Source organism: Molothrus aeneus, chromosome 6, assembly GCF_037042795.1.
Source record: "Molothrus aeneus isolate 106 chromosome 6, BPBGC_Maene_1.0, whole genome shotgun sequence".
Lineage (NCBI taxonomy): Eukaryota > Metazoa > Chordata > Aves > Passeriformes > Icteridae > Molothrus > Molothrus aeneus.
The window spans coordinates 12,649,173-12,667,028 of NC_089651.1; the positions used below are offsets into that span (position 1 = coordinate 12,649,173).

Genomic DNA, 17,856 nt, shown 5'->3' on the forward strand with positions numbered 1-17,856 from the left:
GACCTGATAATTATTTGCAGAAGCTGGTGTTTTGTATATGTAATTTTAGAAAGGTCCCAGTCAATCTTAACTCCTAAATGTACAATAAGTTTTTGGCTTCTTTCACTACTGAAGTCAGTGGCAGGGCTGTTGGGAACTTTAATGCATTTTTTTCTCTCATTGACTTCTCCTGACCCCATCTTGTTCTTCCATTCAGTTTTCTCTTATCCTGGAAAATGCTGGTCTTCAAAAATTAAACCAGAAGCCAAACTTTCAAGGGCATCCTAAGAGGAGGATGTAATACAAGGAGCAATTTTCTTGAGGTGCAAAAATTAACTTAAAAATTATTATAAATAATTTTAACTTTGGTAGTCTGTATTATCCATAAGAATTTCCCTTTTGAAGCTCAGTCTCTTCAGCCTCAATGATTCTGTGGCTGTGGGATGCCAGGTTCTGGGCCACAGTGACTTTGAGGGAGCAAGTGGCACATGTGCTACAAGAAGAGCGTTGCCCGTCTGAGTTCTGACTTTGTAGTTTATTCTTCTAATTTTTTAGGGGCTCTAAAATGCTAAACTTCCTGACTTATTTTTCTATGTTTGCTTCCTACTGGATTCCCCTCTTAGTCACCTTCTCTCAGGATTAAACCATTTCACATTTTTACTAAAATCAAATTTTGTGCCTTACGCATTTCACTCACATGTATGAGGTCTTCCTGGAATTAGATTTGAGCTGGTGCTTTAGAATCAAGTTGAGGTTCAAGGGCTGTAAAAAGGCACCACCAGCCCCCACCTTTGCAGGCATAATCTGTCATTGCACTTAAGAGAGTAGAGGGATTTGGACCATTATCACTTCATTATCAGAGTAGGGAGAGAGGCTAAATAAGTTTCTGCATAGCTGTGAGAGGATGGTGATGCACCTTGTTGTGTAAAGCAGGATGATTTCTGTATTTTCATTCCCTGGATGTAACCACTGCCCTATGTTTCCTGTAAGTGATTTCTTTTTCCACCCCAGCTTACTGAAATGCTTCTTTTTAAAAGGTAAATTCATCTTGTGCTTTGAAACTTTTCAGAATTTGCTTATGAACTGCTTTCCCTTTTATTGGATGAGTCATGAGTCGAAAGCTCTGTCCTGTAGTTCTACCATGAGTAATGCCTAACATTTTCTTGGGTTCTCTTTTAGAAGACTATTAAATTAAAAGAAGAATCTGTTTTTTGATATCTTAATGGACAATTAGGTGGCTGGGTCTCAGAACTGATTTACATTTACCACTGCAGTAATTTAAATTTTTTCCTACAATTTAGGGATGTCACTTTTTCCCTTGCATGTACATGTTGCTGGTCACAGCACTCCATCTTTAAATAAATAAAGGTATTTCAGGTTTTGGATCTGCTGTGCGAGTGCTGGTTGTACTTTTAGGGGGCAGTTTTCTCACTGAGGTCTGTACTGACAGAAGCTGGGAAAGCTGGGCCATGCTTTCATGAGCTTTCAACATGAGCTTCAAATTGCCTATGTGACATTCAAGTCATGGCAGTGAGTACAGGTGATATGTGGTGTCAGGATCCAGTTCTTTCACCTGGGCACTGACTAAGAGAGCTCATGGGCTATTTCCCTGAAACCTCTGCTCTGTGTCTTGTCCAGATAATGTGAATCTAAAGAAAAACTTGCGTGCATCCTCTCCCACTCTTGGGGTGGACTGTGCCTGACTGCACAGATGGCAGATCCTTCCTGTGGGATGCCCAAACACAACAGTGGGTGGGCACTGGCAATACCTAGCAAGATATTTGACATGCCTGACCCTCAGATATTTACTGGTAAATAATGTAAGTGTAATTGGCACAAGCAGTACCTTGGATCCAGCTGATGTAAAAACTGGATTGTTGATAGCATCTCTAAACATAGGCACACTGAAAATTATGAAAGCCACAGTTGCAGGTGGAAAGTACTCTCTGTCACCCTGAGGGATTAGGAATGTGTCTGTTTTCTTGCTGAGGCCAATTATTGCCTTAGGTTGCACCGGAAATATTGGAGATGATGGGTGTTTGAAGATTGGCAGAGTTTTCTAAGGCTGATAATGGGAAATGGAGATGAAGGAAACTCTTGATCATGGAACTGTCTATGGAAAAGTGCTGGTGTTTTAATAGTGAAATGAGCTCTCTGGAGGGATTTTGAGTTCTCTTAGCTACTCTTGCAAATAGGAGATGAGCTGATCCGCTGCCCACATATCACAGGCAGCAACAGAAAGAAACAGGTGAGAAGACTGAAATTTTCGGGGCAGTAGATCAGCAGTGTGACTTCTAAGTTTTGGTGCATTTGCACCTAAACCAGTCAATGCCAATTTCTGGAAATGGAAGTTTATGGAGAACTTTTACACTTCTTTGTTCTTACCAATCTCATGTGTCTGGAGGGTTAATAGTACAGAGACCTGCATTGGAAATGAGTGAACAGACTGCTTTCCAAATGTGAGTCTAATGTGCCTCTGTTTGACTTGTAGGGAAACAAAGTTCTGTGGCATAGTTCATAAATAACTGCCAAGCTCAAGCTAGTATTATGGATAAAACCCCCTATAGTCACTGTTATATTTTGGGGATTAAAAAATAAAGTCTGGAATCTGAGCACTCCTAAACCTAATGATTACAAATTCATTGAATTTGGCTGCTAATAGCAAAATTGGCTCTGGGACTTTTCCTTCCAACTAATTCTGGTATGTGTCTCTACTTGTGCCATCACAAACTGTTACAACCTCATGATAATAATGGGAAATATTTATCAAAACACTAAGCCTGTTCTGCAAGGAGATTTAAAAGTTTAAAAAATAATTTTTCTTTTCTTTCAATATCCATTTTTAGAAAATCATGGGAACAAACAATGCAGCCATCCTGGAACAGACTGTATAGCAATTCATGGTGTACTCAGAACTTGTGTGCCAGATCCTTGCATAATGGGTTACTGAACATCAGCTGATAGATGTGAAGTTGTTGGACTTGGGTGATTTGCTGACTATCTGGGAGTTACCAGTGCAAGAGAAGATACAGGCTGTGACTTGTGTATCTGCCAAATTTGGGGGTTTAGTAATTAAAAGTACTGTGACATACAGTCACTTTTTAATTGAAACTGCACAGCTCTCTACTGAGCTACAATATTTTTGGGTGTGGCATGGTTGTTCACACGCTCATCAACATCCAAACTTTATTTCCTAATCAACAGTACTCCTCTCCTTATATTTCTTGTTATTATTTTGCCTGTGATCTCCTCCTTGCTCTTCCATACTAAGACCTCAGCCTGTGAATCGGGAAGAGGGGAAAGATTAAAAAAACAAAACCAGCAACAATGTCAACAAAAAACCAACAAAACCCAGACTCAAAAAGCTCCAAAGAAACCTGTCTTGTGCAGGGCCAAAAGTTGGGCTTGATGATCCTGATGGTCCCTTCCAACTCATCATAGTCTGTGGTCCTATGAACCTCAATACAGTCTACAGCTTCCTTATGAGGGGAAGAGGAGGGGCAGGCACTGATCTCTCTGGTGACCTCTGACAGGGCCTGAGGGAATGGCCTGCAGTTGTCAGGGGAGGTTCAGGTTGGGTATCAGGCAAAGGTTCTTCACCAGAGGGTGGTTGGGCACTGAACAGGCTCCCCAGGGAAGTGCTTACAGAATCCAACCTGCCAGAGTTGATGAAAAATTTGGACAATGCTCTTGGCACACGGTGTGATTCTTGGGGATTGTCCTGTGGAGGACCAAAAGTTGGACTTTGATAATCCTTGGGGTCCCTTCCAGTCCCTTCCAATTTTGTAAGGATATCCTGTGATCCTTACAAAACCTGCCATTCTGTCAGGGAATACCACCTGAACTTTTTTTGCTTGGCCTTCCAGAGCTCAGCAGCCTGAGGCTCAGGAGAACTTGGGGCACACAGGCTGAGTGCAGCTCACTGACTTGAGTAGGATTTGCAATTTCTGCTCCCACACCCAACTTGATCCCTGGTGCAAAAATAATGTCAGCAGGCTGGAAAGTCCCTCTGAGCCTTTGGGTTTGCTTGGAGTTTCTGGATGTGCCCTGCTCATGTTACACCCACCCTGAGACACCGGAGATGGGAACAATCCTCCAGAGCAGTTTTGCCTCTAGCCCTGCTGAGGATTCCCTCTCTTTGATATCATTAAAGCTTTTTGGCTTCTCCACTTTTTTTTTTTTTTTGTATGTGTGAAGGACAGAGGAAGAAGAAAATATCTGGTGATTGGATCCTCTTTGGCAGTGGTTCAACATTATAAATGAAGTATTTTCTCCTTACAAACAGAAAAAGCTCGCTGTTGCTTTATGACTTCTTTGTGTAGAATTATGATGACTAGGTAGCATAGTTTGCTGACAGGCTGTCTGGAAGTGCTAATTGGAGTTAATTAAATGAAAGAAGCAAGAAATAGAAGATATGCTCAAATTTTGCTGTAGGCTCCATGTTCTTCCTTTTTAGTGTATAGGTAATTTCACAACATACTTTGACTTTTTTTTCAGCTTTCAGGAGGTTTTTCTACTGGATTTGCTGTGTCTATCTAGAAAAGGTGACTTGAAAGTAGAACTTGCAATGAGCATGAAGAGAGCTGGGATCCTTGAAAATATGTAGCTCAACCACATGTGTATTAGGTTTTCTCTGGTGTGTTGGTTCCTCTTGTGTGCTTGTTTCCCAACTGGATCTCCTGCTCTTGCATTCTGTTGAGTTACCATAGTAGCAGGCAAGAACTTTGATCTTTGTCAGCTACTTCCCTTTTAACTTTTCTGAATTCTCTGATGTCCTTGTTTATCTTTTCCCCAATATGTTGTGGAAAGGTGAAAAAATTATGCTGAAGTTGATTGAAAGAAGGAGGAAGTTTATTAGTAATTCAAATAGAGAAGTGATTTAAGGACTAGAGATTAGCTGTTTGTGGTCTTCTGTGATTGTTTTATTTTTAGATAAATGTGTGTTTATCTGTACTGGTCTAAAGCTGGTCTTAAGGTTTTCGGAGTTATGACCAAAAAAGAGCAATTTGGTATTAACTCTGTAAAATTATAAACTTAATCATCACTGGCAAATATTGTGAAAATATGTCCACTGTTTACCATGCAGTTCCTTGTGATGCTAGTCCAATATAGCCTTGACTATGACCTGACCTAATAATATTATGTTCCTCTCTGTTAAAATGTCAGATTTGTTTTTCTTTTTGGGGAATATCAATGTAAATAAAGATGTCTTTTAGACTTCCTGTCTGACTAACAGGAATGGCTATTAAGATGAAATCCTTTCATTACAGGTAATGGTTTGTACACAGGGATGTGCAAATATTATCATGTTTCCTTGCAGTGAGTTATTTGTATAGGTCTCTAGTCCTTTCCCTTTGAAGTGGTTAAACACAGTGATATCTTCTCTATGTACTTGTTTACAGTATTAAACTTTGGAATATTTTATTTCAATTTTTTACTTGCATTATGTTTAACTTTGGGTTATTAAATTATTTTTTCTTTATTTTATGTCTCAATAGGGAAAGGACTTTTTTAATTTCTTTTCATGTTAAGGTCGTTTTGGAATTTTTGCATGTTTTTAGGGGAAACAATGAATCTTAGTTCCAATTTCACTACTTTTGGGAGAGTCACGTTATCTAATAACAGAAAACTCTGTTCTGTAGGCATTTCTTCTACACTTCTACATTTGTACATTCTAAGGTTCAAAAATCTCCCATTTTCCCTTGTGCCCTGCACAGTTGAAAGAACAGCCCTTTTATTTCTGATCTCTTTACATGGAGACCAGATGAAATCCTGGCTGTGGTGTCAGGGATAAATGAGACCAAAGCAGGGCAATTTCACTTGAGGTCATTTATTGTCAGCAAAACAAACCTCTGACCTCTAATACCACACTGGGTTCCCCAGCACAGGAAGGATGCAGACCTGCTGGAGTGAATCCAGAGGAGGACCACGGAGACTGTCACAGGAATGGAACACCTCTCCTGTTAGGAGAGGCGGAGAGAATTGGGATTCTTCAGCCTGGAGGAGACTTTAGAATGGCCTTCCAATGCTGGAAGGGAGCCTAAAAGAGAGCTGGAGAGGGAGTTTCTACAAAGGTGCATGGTACCAGGAGAAGGGATGATGGCTCTAGAACAAGTTTATATTAAATATTGGGATAAAATTCTTTACTTTGAGGTTGGTGAGGCACTGGGAGATGTTGCCCAGAGAAGTTGTGGATAGCTCATCCCTGGAAGTGTTCAAGGCCAGGTTGGATGGGGCTCTGAGCAGCCTGGTCTATTGGACCCCCCAAAATTACATGGTAGCAGTTTGCATTACTGCTGCTCTGAGAACCAAGAAACATTTTTATATGGTGATTATGCTGCACCACATAAAAGGTAAAATACAGCTCTGGAGTGCCCCAACCTGACACTTCTTATTCGGTTGCTGGACCTCAAAAGTAAATTATTTTCCAGTGAAACTGCCTCTAAAATGCTAATTGCCAGAAATGTGACCACTAATCAGTTTGTTCCCGTAATACTGCCAGCTATAGAAATTGGTGTGTCCCTTGCAGAAGGGGAGATTTTGGAGACTTTGATAAGATTTAAAAAACCCAAGAGATGCCACGTGGCTGTTACCTAAAATGGCCTGTTGCCTAAAATAATTTTGAGGGGGAGTGAGTGAAAAGAAGTCATCAAATCTGTTATGCCATTCTTTATCTCCTTATTTTAAATATTTTCATAATGTAATCCATGCTGATAGAAGCTCCATTTTTCTAGATATTTTGTATTTGAATGGGAAAATTTGTTAAAGATACATGGTAAGAAAACTCCTGTCTTGGCAAAAGGACTTGCTGTGGCACATGTGATGATTGATCTCCTACACTTTTAATCTTGGAGAAAGCTGAATTACCTGGATAAATATGTTCTACTTAGTGTTTTTCATATGATCCACTATCTAAAATAAAGAAATGAAAGAGAAGTCTTATACATCTTGCTTTCAAAGCACGATTTTGCCCTGTGGAGATCATAAATGATTTTTTTATTTTAATGTTCAAGGAGGTTTTTAAAAAAACAAAACACAAACCAGAAAGTTAATTAAGGAATTCCTCTGTGTGCAGAGAAATGGTACTGGCTTCGGATTTGTTTTTTTCCTCCACCCTCAAGGATCTACACAATCATATTCCTTGTCTGTAGTTTTCAGGATGACCTATTTGACTGAGGTAGATTTTTATTTGTTTTTCTCTCTCCATCCCCCTGGATATTCCAAGGCATAGGTGTGTAAAACAGGACTAAAATGGGAAGTATCCAGAAGAAAAAACAGCACAAACTTGAGTTTGCATGAATAACTGCATCAGATGCATGTGTATATATACACACACGCTCCGCATCTCCATATGTATTATAATTTATACTTCAAAAATATTTAATGTAATAGAAATTTATGATGAATATATAATAAAATAAGACATACTTTTTAGAATTATGAAAATATAAGCGAAGTATTAAGAAAATATTTAAATAAACAGATGACTATATATATATTTTTTTTTTGTATGTGTATATAATCAAGGACAGGTTAGATAAGGTTGTGGGCAACCTGATCTAGTGGTAGATGACCCTACCGAAACCTGTGGAGGGGCTGGAAGGAGATGATCTTTAAGGTCCCTTCCAAAACAAACTGGTTTATGATATATTAGAAGGAATATTTTCAGAGACTAATTTAAAATGAGATCCTCTCTCTGCAGAAAGCGGAGAGAAAAGAGGGGAAGAAATATGTCATAAAAATAAGACCCCTCTGTGACTGAAAATGAATTTATACTTCAGATGGTACTTGAAGTGTAAGGCATAAACTTTGAGCAGAGCTTCCTCTCTGACTATTGGTTCTGCAAGAGCCACTGCCATGAATGAATGTCACAGGTAGTGCCTTTTGCCACCACTCCCTCCTAGTTTTAATTTTGCATTCTAGGAGTGTGGTCCATAGGTCTGTGTATATGATCCCATGCTAATACAACCCATTTCAATGCACCGCTCGAAGGGCTCTTCATTATTTTTGCTCCTGATTTTATGGTTTCTTAGATTTGTGTCACACAGCTTAATTTTGAGTTGGCTGTTACAATTGTAATTAATTCATGCCCATGTAAGCCTCTTATAATGCAGAATGACACAGGATCTTGAGTCCTTAAATGGTTAGTGTGGAAAAACTTCTGATGGGCTGGATGTGTTGCTGAAGGACAGAATGTATGTATTTACTTTCTGACCTCTCACATAAATGCTGTCAGAATTTTGCTCTTAATTTGATTTGTGGCGTTCCATTAACAGTTATTCTGTATATAGGAGAATAATAACTAATGATTCCCAGACTCCCAGAATTGTAGAATAAGGGCAAGCACTGTTTGGCAGAAAAGAGATTGTACTTTAGTACAGACAGGAACTGTTCATATTAATCAAGGGATATCTGGTCTGAAATGACTTTTAGCTAATAACTTCTTATTCTCAGGTTAACCACATTGCTTATAGGTAAGATGCTCTTCTAATTCAGATGAATATTAATAGTCAAAGGCTAGATGTGTGGATTTCTTGCTCTTTCTGAAAGAGAAATTATGCTCTTGATTGACCCTATTTTAAGGTATTTTTAGTGTTGAAATTATGATGTTAGGGGTTAGAAAGGGCATGGTGAAAGTTCACTGATTTGCCTTTTGATTTGAACCTTTGCAAGGGTGAACATGTGTGACATGAATGAGCTCGAAAATGTGAATTTAATTGTCTGAAGTTTCAGGGCTTAATTATTAAGGACATCATTTTGTGATAGAGAACATTAGGGCCATCAGTAGTAGAAGAAAATGAGTCACACTGAGTTCATCTGGAAAACATGCTGTTACCATGATACTTTTGGGTATGGATGTTGTTTCTAAAAGAATCCTTATGCTAAAACCCTCCTAATATCTAGTTTCTTAAATGTAAGCTAACACGTTGAATCATGGAGGAGAAATTTAAACTGGGAGATTCTATGAGTTACAATTTGCTTTCTTAGCAGAAATAACATGTTTTGCAGGGTGCTAAAAAGCACTGTGGTCCTGTAGAAGCTGCTTTCCATTGCTAAAAAGGCTGGAGCAACAGGAGGCTCCCAGCAGGGAGTTCTTGTGGGGCAGGAGGGGTTTGTCCTGGAGCAGTGGGATAACAGCAGCCAGCTGCACCACTCTGCTAATGAGGTGCTGCACAGGTTTACCCTCTGCTGCCAAGCCTGGTCTAAGCTGGGGTGAGGCTTCTCCTCCTCTGTTTTACAGATGGGCTGTTTGACAGTTTTTAGAGATGTTTTTAGTTCTCTGTCAGTTTTTGGCAAGGCCTGGTGCCTGTCTGTGAGCAAGATTCCTCTTCCTGCTTATGTGGTTTTGGGAATTTTGGCTGTGAAGTTCATGCCCTTTGCTGATACTTTGCTGATTTCTGAGAGCAATGCTTTCATGCTTTTTCACTTGTGATGCTTTATTCTCTTCTGAACTCCTGCTCTCTGAAAAAAAGCTTTTGGCTGGCTGTATTGGATGGGATTGAAATGTAGTTTGTGCTCTGCCTATCTGCATCTATTCCTGGAGGAAATAACATCTCAAAACATAATTCAGTGTTGGAATTACAAAGAGAAAAATGCAGGACACAGAGCCTGCTGCCTTGAGTATGTGTAATTCCACATATACATGCTGCTACCTACCAGAGGAGTCAAACAAATTGCAAGTCAGCATTTACACTGTGATACAAGGCTGTGTGCAGATGTAAAGCCTTATATGAGTGTTAAATAAAAGGCTTCATAATAGTCCAAGAATATAATTTTGTTATTTCAGTGTATCACTCAGGCTTCTACCAAAATGATCAATGTTGCAAAGTACAAGCAGTGGGTTTTTGGTTTGTTTGTTTGTCTTTTTTGTACAAATTTATCTGGACAGCAACTCTGACAAGCTGTGGGTCTAATCATTAATCATGGAAATAAATATTTTCAGTGGAAAAAAAAAATTAGACTCTCCTACAGAAGTCTAATAATGTTATCTGTTATTATCTATATACTTAATAAAAGTAAGTGCATATGTAACATCTCCGTAGTCAGCTCGAGTAGAGGACTTTGCTTTTAGGAGTGCTGATTAGAACACATCATGAAGAACATGATGAGAACATCATAGAACATCATCATCAAGAACTCATCATGTGTTGTGGACTTGAATAAAAAGCAGAATCCGCTAAAGAGAAGGACTCATTTACTAGGAAGTACAGTTGTTTTGGTCTTACCTGGAAAGGAATGAGAGCTCAGGAATCTGACCAATATCTGCCATCTGTAGTTGCCCAGCAGGTGGAGGAGGCATTCTAAGCAGGACCAGAAGCCTGTGCCACAAATCACTGGTGTTCCAACCTCTCCTGTGATCCTGGGGTGTACAGTGGATCCCCTGGCAAAATGCCAGGGCAGAGAATTTCCTCATGTTGCCAACATTAATTTGGGATTAAAGATTTGAGCTAATATCTAATCATTGTCCCCAGCCAGACAGTTTGGTTAAGATATTGTTGTAGCATTTTGTTATTGTTCCTGGAGCATAAGTAACCTCTAAGTAGAAGTTGATAATGTTTTTACAGGCTCTCAGACATAATATAAAAGTGTGCTTTGTGGGAAGACAGCATATAAAAACTTGTGCTTTTGTCAGGTTTCTAATTTATGGGGAACAAGGACATGCAATAATCTAATTTATGTCTGTGTACATTATGTCACTGATCACAAGTAATGGAGTACAAGCAGGTGCTTTGATTTGTATGTGTGGAAATTGGTAGTAGGCTGAGCTAATGGTGAAGTAGATTTAGCTTGCCAGAGAAAGCTGAAGCTTTAGATTTGATTTAATGTTGGTAGCATGAGAAGGTAAATCCAGGTCTAATGCTGAGCAGAAACAGTTGCTTAGTGTCCATGAAATCTGTAATTCTGCAGGCTAAAATATTGGAGTTTTTGTCCTTTAAATGACAAGCTTTAGGAGGGAAAAATAATTTTGGAGATTAAGGTTTTATGTGGATGTGTTCAGCTTTAAGGCTATCTCCTGCAAATGAAGACAGTGATTATTGTGATATTTGTCTGTTTCCAGTAAATGTGATTGTACAGTTGTTTGTATCTGGTAATCTTAAATGTCTTTAAAAATAGAAAATGAAGATAGCTCATTTATTCACTTTGTTAGTGAAATCTGTATATCATACACTAAATTCTTTAAATTCCCCTCCTCCTGCCCCCCAAAATAAGTTTGTTTTAAAAATCTTAGTGTGTCACAGTAGCAGAAGAATACATTATAATATTTTCATGTATTGGGCATACAAACCTCCAGTCAAAACCTATGAAATATCTGCAGTCTTTTTAAACCAGAGACTTCAGTACCAATTCAACTATTTTTAATGTGGGTTTCTTTTGGTGTTGGTTTTGGCTTTTTTATATAGATTCTTCTCCTGTATTTCAATCTTAGTCTATATATCTGGAGAAGGATTAAATTAAATTTGTTATTTCCAGGAAAACCTAGGGGGATAGGGAGGAACACAGGATGGCACCATCACCAGGGCAATCTGGAGCTAACAGTGGACAGAGCATGTGAACCATAATGTTGGTTGTAATACTTTTATGTGCTCAGGACATGTTTGTGAGATCTTGGGGAAAAAACAAGGCCATGCATTAGTAATGAGATCAGTTTGCTAGGAAAGGGAGTGAGGACCACTCTCTGTCAATTAAGAGCAATTTGGGGTGGCAAATATCTTGAATGCTGGCTGACTCAGCTTGCACAATGCAGCCAAATAACCAAATAGCAGAATTTCACAAGCAGCTACATCAAAAGCACTCTGCCTCAGTTGGTGACACAAACAGTAATTTCCTATGTAAAGTATTTTCTCTAGGAGTGAGATCCATTGATCCCAGTTTTTTTTTTTTTCACATCTGAGAAAGCATAATTTTCCCTCTGTTCCTGTATCCTTGTCCAAGTGAATCCATTTCCTCTTCTTCCTGAGTCATGGATTAGTCTTTTCCTTCAAATATTTTGCCTTAGTGTTCTTTTAGCTGTGTGTGAGTAAAAATGACTTCACTTTTTTTTGTAGAATAAATCCTCTGTGATTTTTGTTGTGAATGTGCTTTGACCATAGTAGGTAGTGCTCTAATGTAAGAGAGGCTAATTAAAGGAAGAGGGGGGGGGGGGGGGCGGAAAGAGGCAAAATCCTTCCTCTTGTGAAAATTAGGAGTCCTCCTTCTCTCTTGCTTTTTTCCTAGTGCAATAAAGCTTGGATCCATCTCTTGGTCACTAGGTATAAAGAGAAATCATGGAGGAGAAAGATGTGTGCAGCATTTTAAATGTATAAAAAATGAAATTGTCTAATATGGAAGGGTCAAATACTTCAGTAACTTAGTCATCAAGGACCTTTCTGTAAATTCGCTACTTAACAATCGTGAAATCATATTGCAGAATAATTAGGGCTGGAAGGGATCTCACTTGCAATCTTTCTCACAATAACATGAAGAATTACTATAATACTCATTAGATTTTCTCTAGCATTCAAGGTAATATTAAATGAATGAGGCTAAATAATACTAACTCAGAAATGTTCAACCCAGATGGCTCTGCCTGGTGCAGCAGTCCAGGATCTTCAGGAATATGCAAACTCTACATTGTTTATCATGTGAAATGTACTTAATGGCCACAGTTAACTGCTGGAGTTGTGGAAAAGGAGACTTCTTATTTGTTTTAATGAGCTCTCTCCACAGGAGAGCAGGAAAATGCCATGCCAGCCTGGGCTGAGGTTGCCTGAGTTTTCCTAGGTTCACTAAATGACTGTTTTCTTTCTAGATTCCAGCCTATGGAGAAGTGCACATGAGAACAGGATAAATATGGCTTTTAAGGGCGAGGACCACTTAGATTCCCTTTCCTTCCCAGTTCAGCGGTAAGTGGTGCACTCTATCATCCAGGTTTGAGTGATTAAATGGTTCTGAGGCAGCAGCTGCACTTTCCTTTGAGCCTCTGAAGATACTTAAAGGCTCATTTTTAAAGCCAGGTAGTATTCCTATGGAATTTATAGAAGGAATGTGGAAATTTGAGATATATTTCTTGAGGCATTTGGAACTTTGTATACCTGGAGTGTGGTAAATCATGGCAGTGTTTCTGCGGCCATCATTTAAAATGGATTGCCATGTTTGCAGTAGCAATATGACAGTACTTACTGGACTGCTTCTTAGTCATGATGGAAATGACTGGAACCCTCTGCACTCTGGGAAGACTGCTGAAAGCTATAAATATGGATTTGTTCAGCATGGTTGACTTTTTTCTGCTGTAGGTATGGTAATGATAGGAAGGCTGTGGTATAACATCTCTGGTTTCTGATACCCTGTTGGGAGTGGAGACATTGGTGATTCTGCTAACCAACAGATTTTTAAAAAATCTGTCTTTTGGTTACCATCTAGTAGCTGTCTCTGTGTAATGTAGTTTTGCTTCTAGCCTAATAGAGGTTCTATGAAAAGAAAAAAAAATATAATAACCTACAGTGATTATGTGTCACAACTGGGTTTTTTTTGTTTATGGGAGGAAGGAGGGTGAGGTCTGCTGAACGCAGGAGTAAAGTCAGAAAAAAAAGTAATCAAGTTTCAGTCTTTTTCCTAATCTTCTTCCTTCAGGTCAGAATGCAATTCTTTCTTGTAATTAACTTACAGTTGTAATTGGCATACTTGGCATACTATCTCAAAATACATGCTTCTTCATGGGTAGTTTGATATTTCTCTACCTTTCCTTACCTCAGTCTTCCAGCAGACACTTTGATATTGCCATTAAACTCAGAGTCACTGTGACACACCTAAACATATTCTCTTCTGTAAGAAGCACTGTATAGAGATATGCCAAGAACAATGGGGTAGTTAAGAATTACAGTTGTAGAAAACTAGCTGCAAACAGAGCTGAGGGAACAGGTCCTGGGGGTGGCCAAAGGCTGATCCAGGCTGATGGTGCCAAGGTTTTTTTATGATACATAAATGGGGAAATTAGCTGGAGTCTCTCCATGCTAGCAGCTGGAAATGTGGAGTATGAAAAATGCACTTCAGAGGTAACAACAGCACTGAAAAGCACTGAATTTTATAGGCTGGGGGGTTCTAGAAAAGGAGGAAAGTGCCTGTGAGTCAGGTGTGCAGTGTTGAGAGAAGCAAAGCTCTGCCATGTTATGTGAACACAACCACCCTACAAGCACTCTGAACTGCATCTTAGCACAAGAAGGGATTTGGAAAAGTCCCACATAGCAAACATTATGTTTTGACAAAGAGCTGGACTCAGCAGGGGAATTCTCTATAGAGAAATTTAAAAAAAAATAAGTACTCTCCCTCACCCACAATAAAATATAAACCTCCTAATTTTTTGTTTGTTTGTTTTTATTTTGAGAAATAAGGGGTTTTTTTCCCCCCCTACAGATTAGGGTTATTTCAGATAAAGTCCCTGTAAGAAACAGGCAGACTGAAGTTGTCAGTGGTCAGAAGGGTGAAGGCTCAGAGAACATTGGAACTGAAAATAAGAAAAAGTGTTTTTATGCTAAGAATTCAGCAGAAAGAACACAGAATGGACTAGATAAAGTTCAGGAACTGTACAAAATGCTCTTCTTAATTGTTAAAAGAAGGAAAAAACCCCAACATAATAGCTTTTCAAACGAAATGGAATTTTTATGAGTTTAAGTAATTCCTCTGGGTTAGAGAAAGGAGCGATATGGCTCCTATAGGGCATTTAAAAGGATTAAGGGAATTTTCAAAATAACAAGATTCAAATAGTTTCAATTCTTTATTGTTCCTGTATCCAAGGCTAGGATTTATGACTCTCTCAAGATTCCAGTTCATGTTCCTACTCTCTGTAAGAGATGATTGAATTAACTTCTTGGGTCCTGTCACAGGGGAAAGGTAGCTCAAATCCAACTGAGGTAAATCCTGTGTAGGACCTCAATCATGCCTTGCTTCATGTTGGTCATAATCTTACATCAGTAAAAACAGGCAGGACCTTCAGCAAGAGCATCTGTCTCCATAGGAAAAGTGTACCATAAATATGCAAACAGATTCCAAGTGTTTCCACAGTGGTCACTGGAGTCAACAGTTATTTTGGCTGTAAAAGGAATTTAAAACTGGGGCCTTAAACCAAGTTTCTGTGCCTCATGAATTGTTGTTTACACACTTTCCTTAGATTTTATGGGAAAACACAACTTGTGCTGGAGTCTCTAGAGTACTGAGTCATGGTGTTAATGGTTCTCTAACACACTGTCAGAGCTCCTGTCTCTAATTGACATCTAGACTGCTATGGATACAGTAATTAAAGCTATGCAGTATCCCAAGGAAAAACAATTTATTGTTACAGAAAGTTTTTTTTTCTATTTCAGTGAGTTAGGAACTTAAGTTATGATTTTGTCTCTTAGGAGAGAAACCAATTGGAAATAGATCACTTTTATAAAGGAGTAATTTACTTACTCTCCAAAAGCTGTATTCCCATGTAAAGCACCTTGCAGGACCATAAAAAATTTCTATTCTCATCAGTGAGGGCCAGCTCACTATAGCATGTGAAGTGTGTGTGTATTCCTTAGAAATGAACATAACCCCATTTTGAAATAGCTATTTTTAGTATAGCTCTGGGAAAATGTCAGTACTCTTTCCTTATCTTTACAAAATATTATTATAAGGTATTCTTCTGCTTATAAGAGGTAATGAGCTTTAACATTGGCTTTTCCATCTACAATAAAACCTACTTTTCCCTTATGCCCCTGCCTTTCATCCTGTGTAATGAAAGTTCATTGCCCTGCTTGTTTTTGGTGAGTTTAAATTGTAGTTTACACAAGCTTTTTTGATTGTATACATGGGGTTTTTTGTACTTTCCATATTGCACGGTAAATGAAACTTAAGACAGTGCTGAATCTGAAGTCATTCAACCAAAGAGAGGGTACTCAACACCAAAAATGAAATAAGATGCTATTTTGGCTTCTGGGATTGTGTTCAATTCAGGGCTTCAACTGGAGAAATATGGTATAATTAGAATTTGTAAAAAAAAGAATAAATTGTCATCTTTTATCAAAATTAGGTTAAAAAAAACAAACCACAATTGTCATCATCAACTTCCCCTCTTCCCCATAATAAACCTCCCAACCCCAAAACAGCAACCAAGTAAAACCAGAATAAAATTAACAAACTGACAAAAAACCTAATCCTGAGTCAGAAACATGCACTAGCAGTTTATTAAACTAGTTGTGTCTTGGGCTACCTCAAAAGAAGTGGGATGGGGCTTTGAGCAACCTGGTCTGGTGGGAGATGTCCCTGCCCATGACAGGTGGGATGGATCCAGATCATCTATTAAGACTCTTCCAACCCAAGCCATTCCATGATCCCATGAATTGATTAAAATAGCTTGCTGGTTTTCAGGTAGCAAACTAAGGCTACTTCCAGAACTCCAGGAGCATACATGAAAGGCTGGGCTGTTGTAGTGCGTTTTTATACTTTGTAATACTTTGAAGTAGTTTTGTTTTGTATTCCCATATTTTTCCCAAATGGTTTATCCCAGACTGTACCCCCCTCCCTTTACCTGTGTTATCCCTCTCCTGGGATGAGATCATCCCCAAACCCCCACCCTGGCTCTCTGTCAATCACTCAGCATCCCATCCCTCCATCCAGAAGTTTCGGTCCAAGTCGTCGAGTGATCAGCCAGAGGCCAGGGGTCAGACCCCAAGCCTTGCCCCATACGCTGTCCTATATGTCTATCCCCCAGTACCCATCCCTTAGAGTTACTTATTGGTTGGTAAAATGTTATCTACTTTTGGTTTCCACCTCCCTTTAAATGTGACCTTGGCACAGCTCCCCGGGGCTCTCGGCAGGAGGCCCCTGAGGTGCAGGAGCTCCTTTGGGACTCCTAATAAAACTTTGATTAACCCCTGCTAAGAGTCGGCTCTTTATCTTCTACCGATGTCTCTGGTGTCTCTTCTGCAGCAAAGGTGCCCAGCCCAGGTGCCCTCAGCACCCTCGGGGCACACACAGAGAGTGTCTCCCTGCCAGCCCAGGTGCCCTCAGCACCCTCGGGGCACAGAGAGTGTCTCCCTGCTGTCAGCCCAGGTGCCCTCAGCACCCTCGGGGCACACACAGAGAGTGTCTCCCCGCTGCCAGCCCAGGTGCCCTCAGCACCCTCGGGGCACACACAGAGAGTGTCTCCCCGCCAGCCCAGGTGCCCTCAGCACCCTCGGGGCACACACAGAGAGTGTCTCCCTGCCAGCCCAGGTGCCCTCAGCACCCTCGGGGCACACACAGAGAGTGTCTCCCTGCCAGCCCAGGTGCCCTCAGCACCCTCGGGGCACACACAGACAGTGTCTCCCCGTGTCGGCCGTGTCGGGGCTGCCCCCCGGTGTCTGCCGACTCAGGACTGGCCCAGGGTTCCTGAGAGGCTTGCAGAGAGACCGAGACACTGGGCAAAAAGTTTTTTTTTTTTTCACAACTCTGTTCAGTACATTGCTGTGTGCCCAGTGGGGATAGAAGTACTACTTGAAGTGATGCAGAAACCTTTATGGAAATAGAAGGAAAAATAATTGTCTGTATTTGGCATTAGTTGGCATTTAGATAATGTTTGTTGAAAGCTGTGACTTGAAACAGAAGCAAGAAAAATTCAGCATTTTATACTGCAGGAACTGCATTGAATCTGCTTGTTTTTCTGCCTCATCAGGATGACAAATTTGTAGAACTTCATGAAATATCTGGATATATGAGATGAAAACCAGATAGGTCTATAGTCCCAGAAGTGAATATTGTTAAAAAAAAAAAAAAAAAGAAAGAAAAACAGGAAAAAAAAACCCTTTATAATGTAAGAGGATTTCTACCTGATCAGTAGCTGAATAATTTCATTCACATTGCATTTTGCTTCTACTTTTAGAGTTCATGTGGTCTCTA

The 17,856-nt window shown here is 39.7% G+C and overlaps 1 protein-coding gene across 1 annotated transcript in view; it reads left to right on the forward strand.

Annotated features, from left to right (window-relative positions):
- The window catches only part of INSC (INSC spindle orientation adaptor protein), a 136,123-nt gene that overhangs the window by 36,077 nt on the left and 82,190 nt on the right, over positions 1-17,856 (forward strand). Inside the window, exon 2 of the mRNA XM_066552524.1 lies at positions 12,770-12,863. Within this exon, the coding sequence (XP_066408621.1) occupies positions 12,770-12,863 (94 nt within the window). The remainder of the gene's footprint in view (positions 1-12,769; positions 12,864-17,856) is intronic.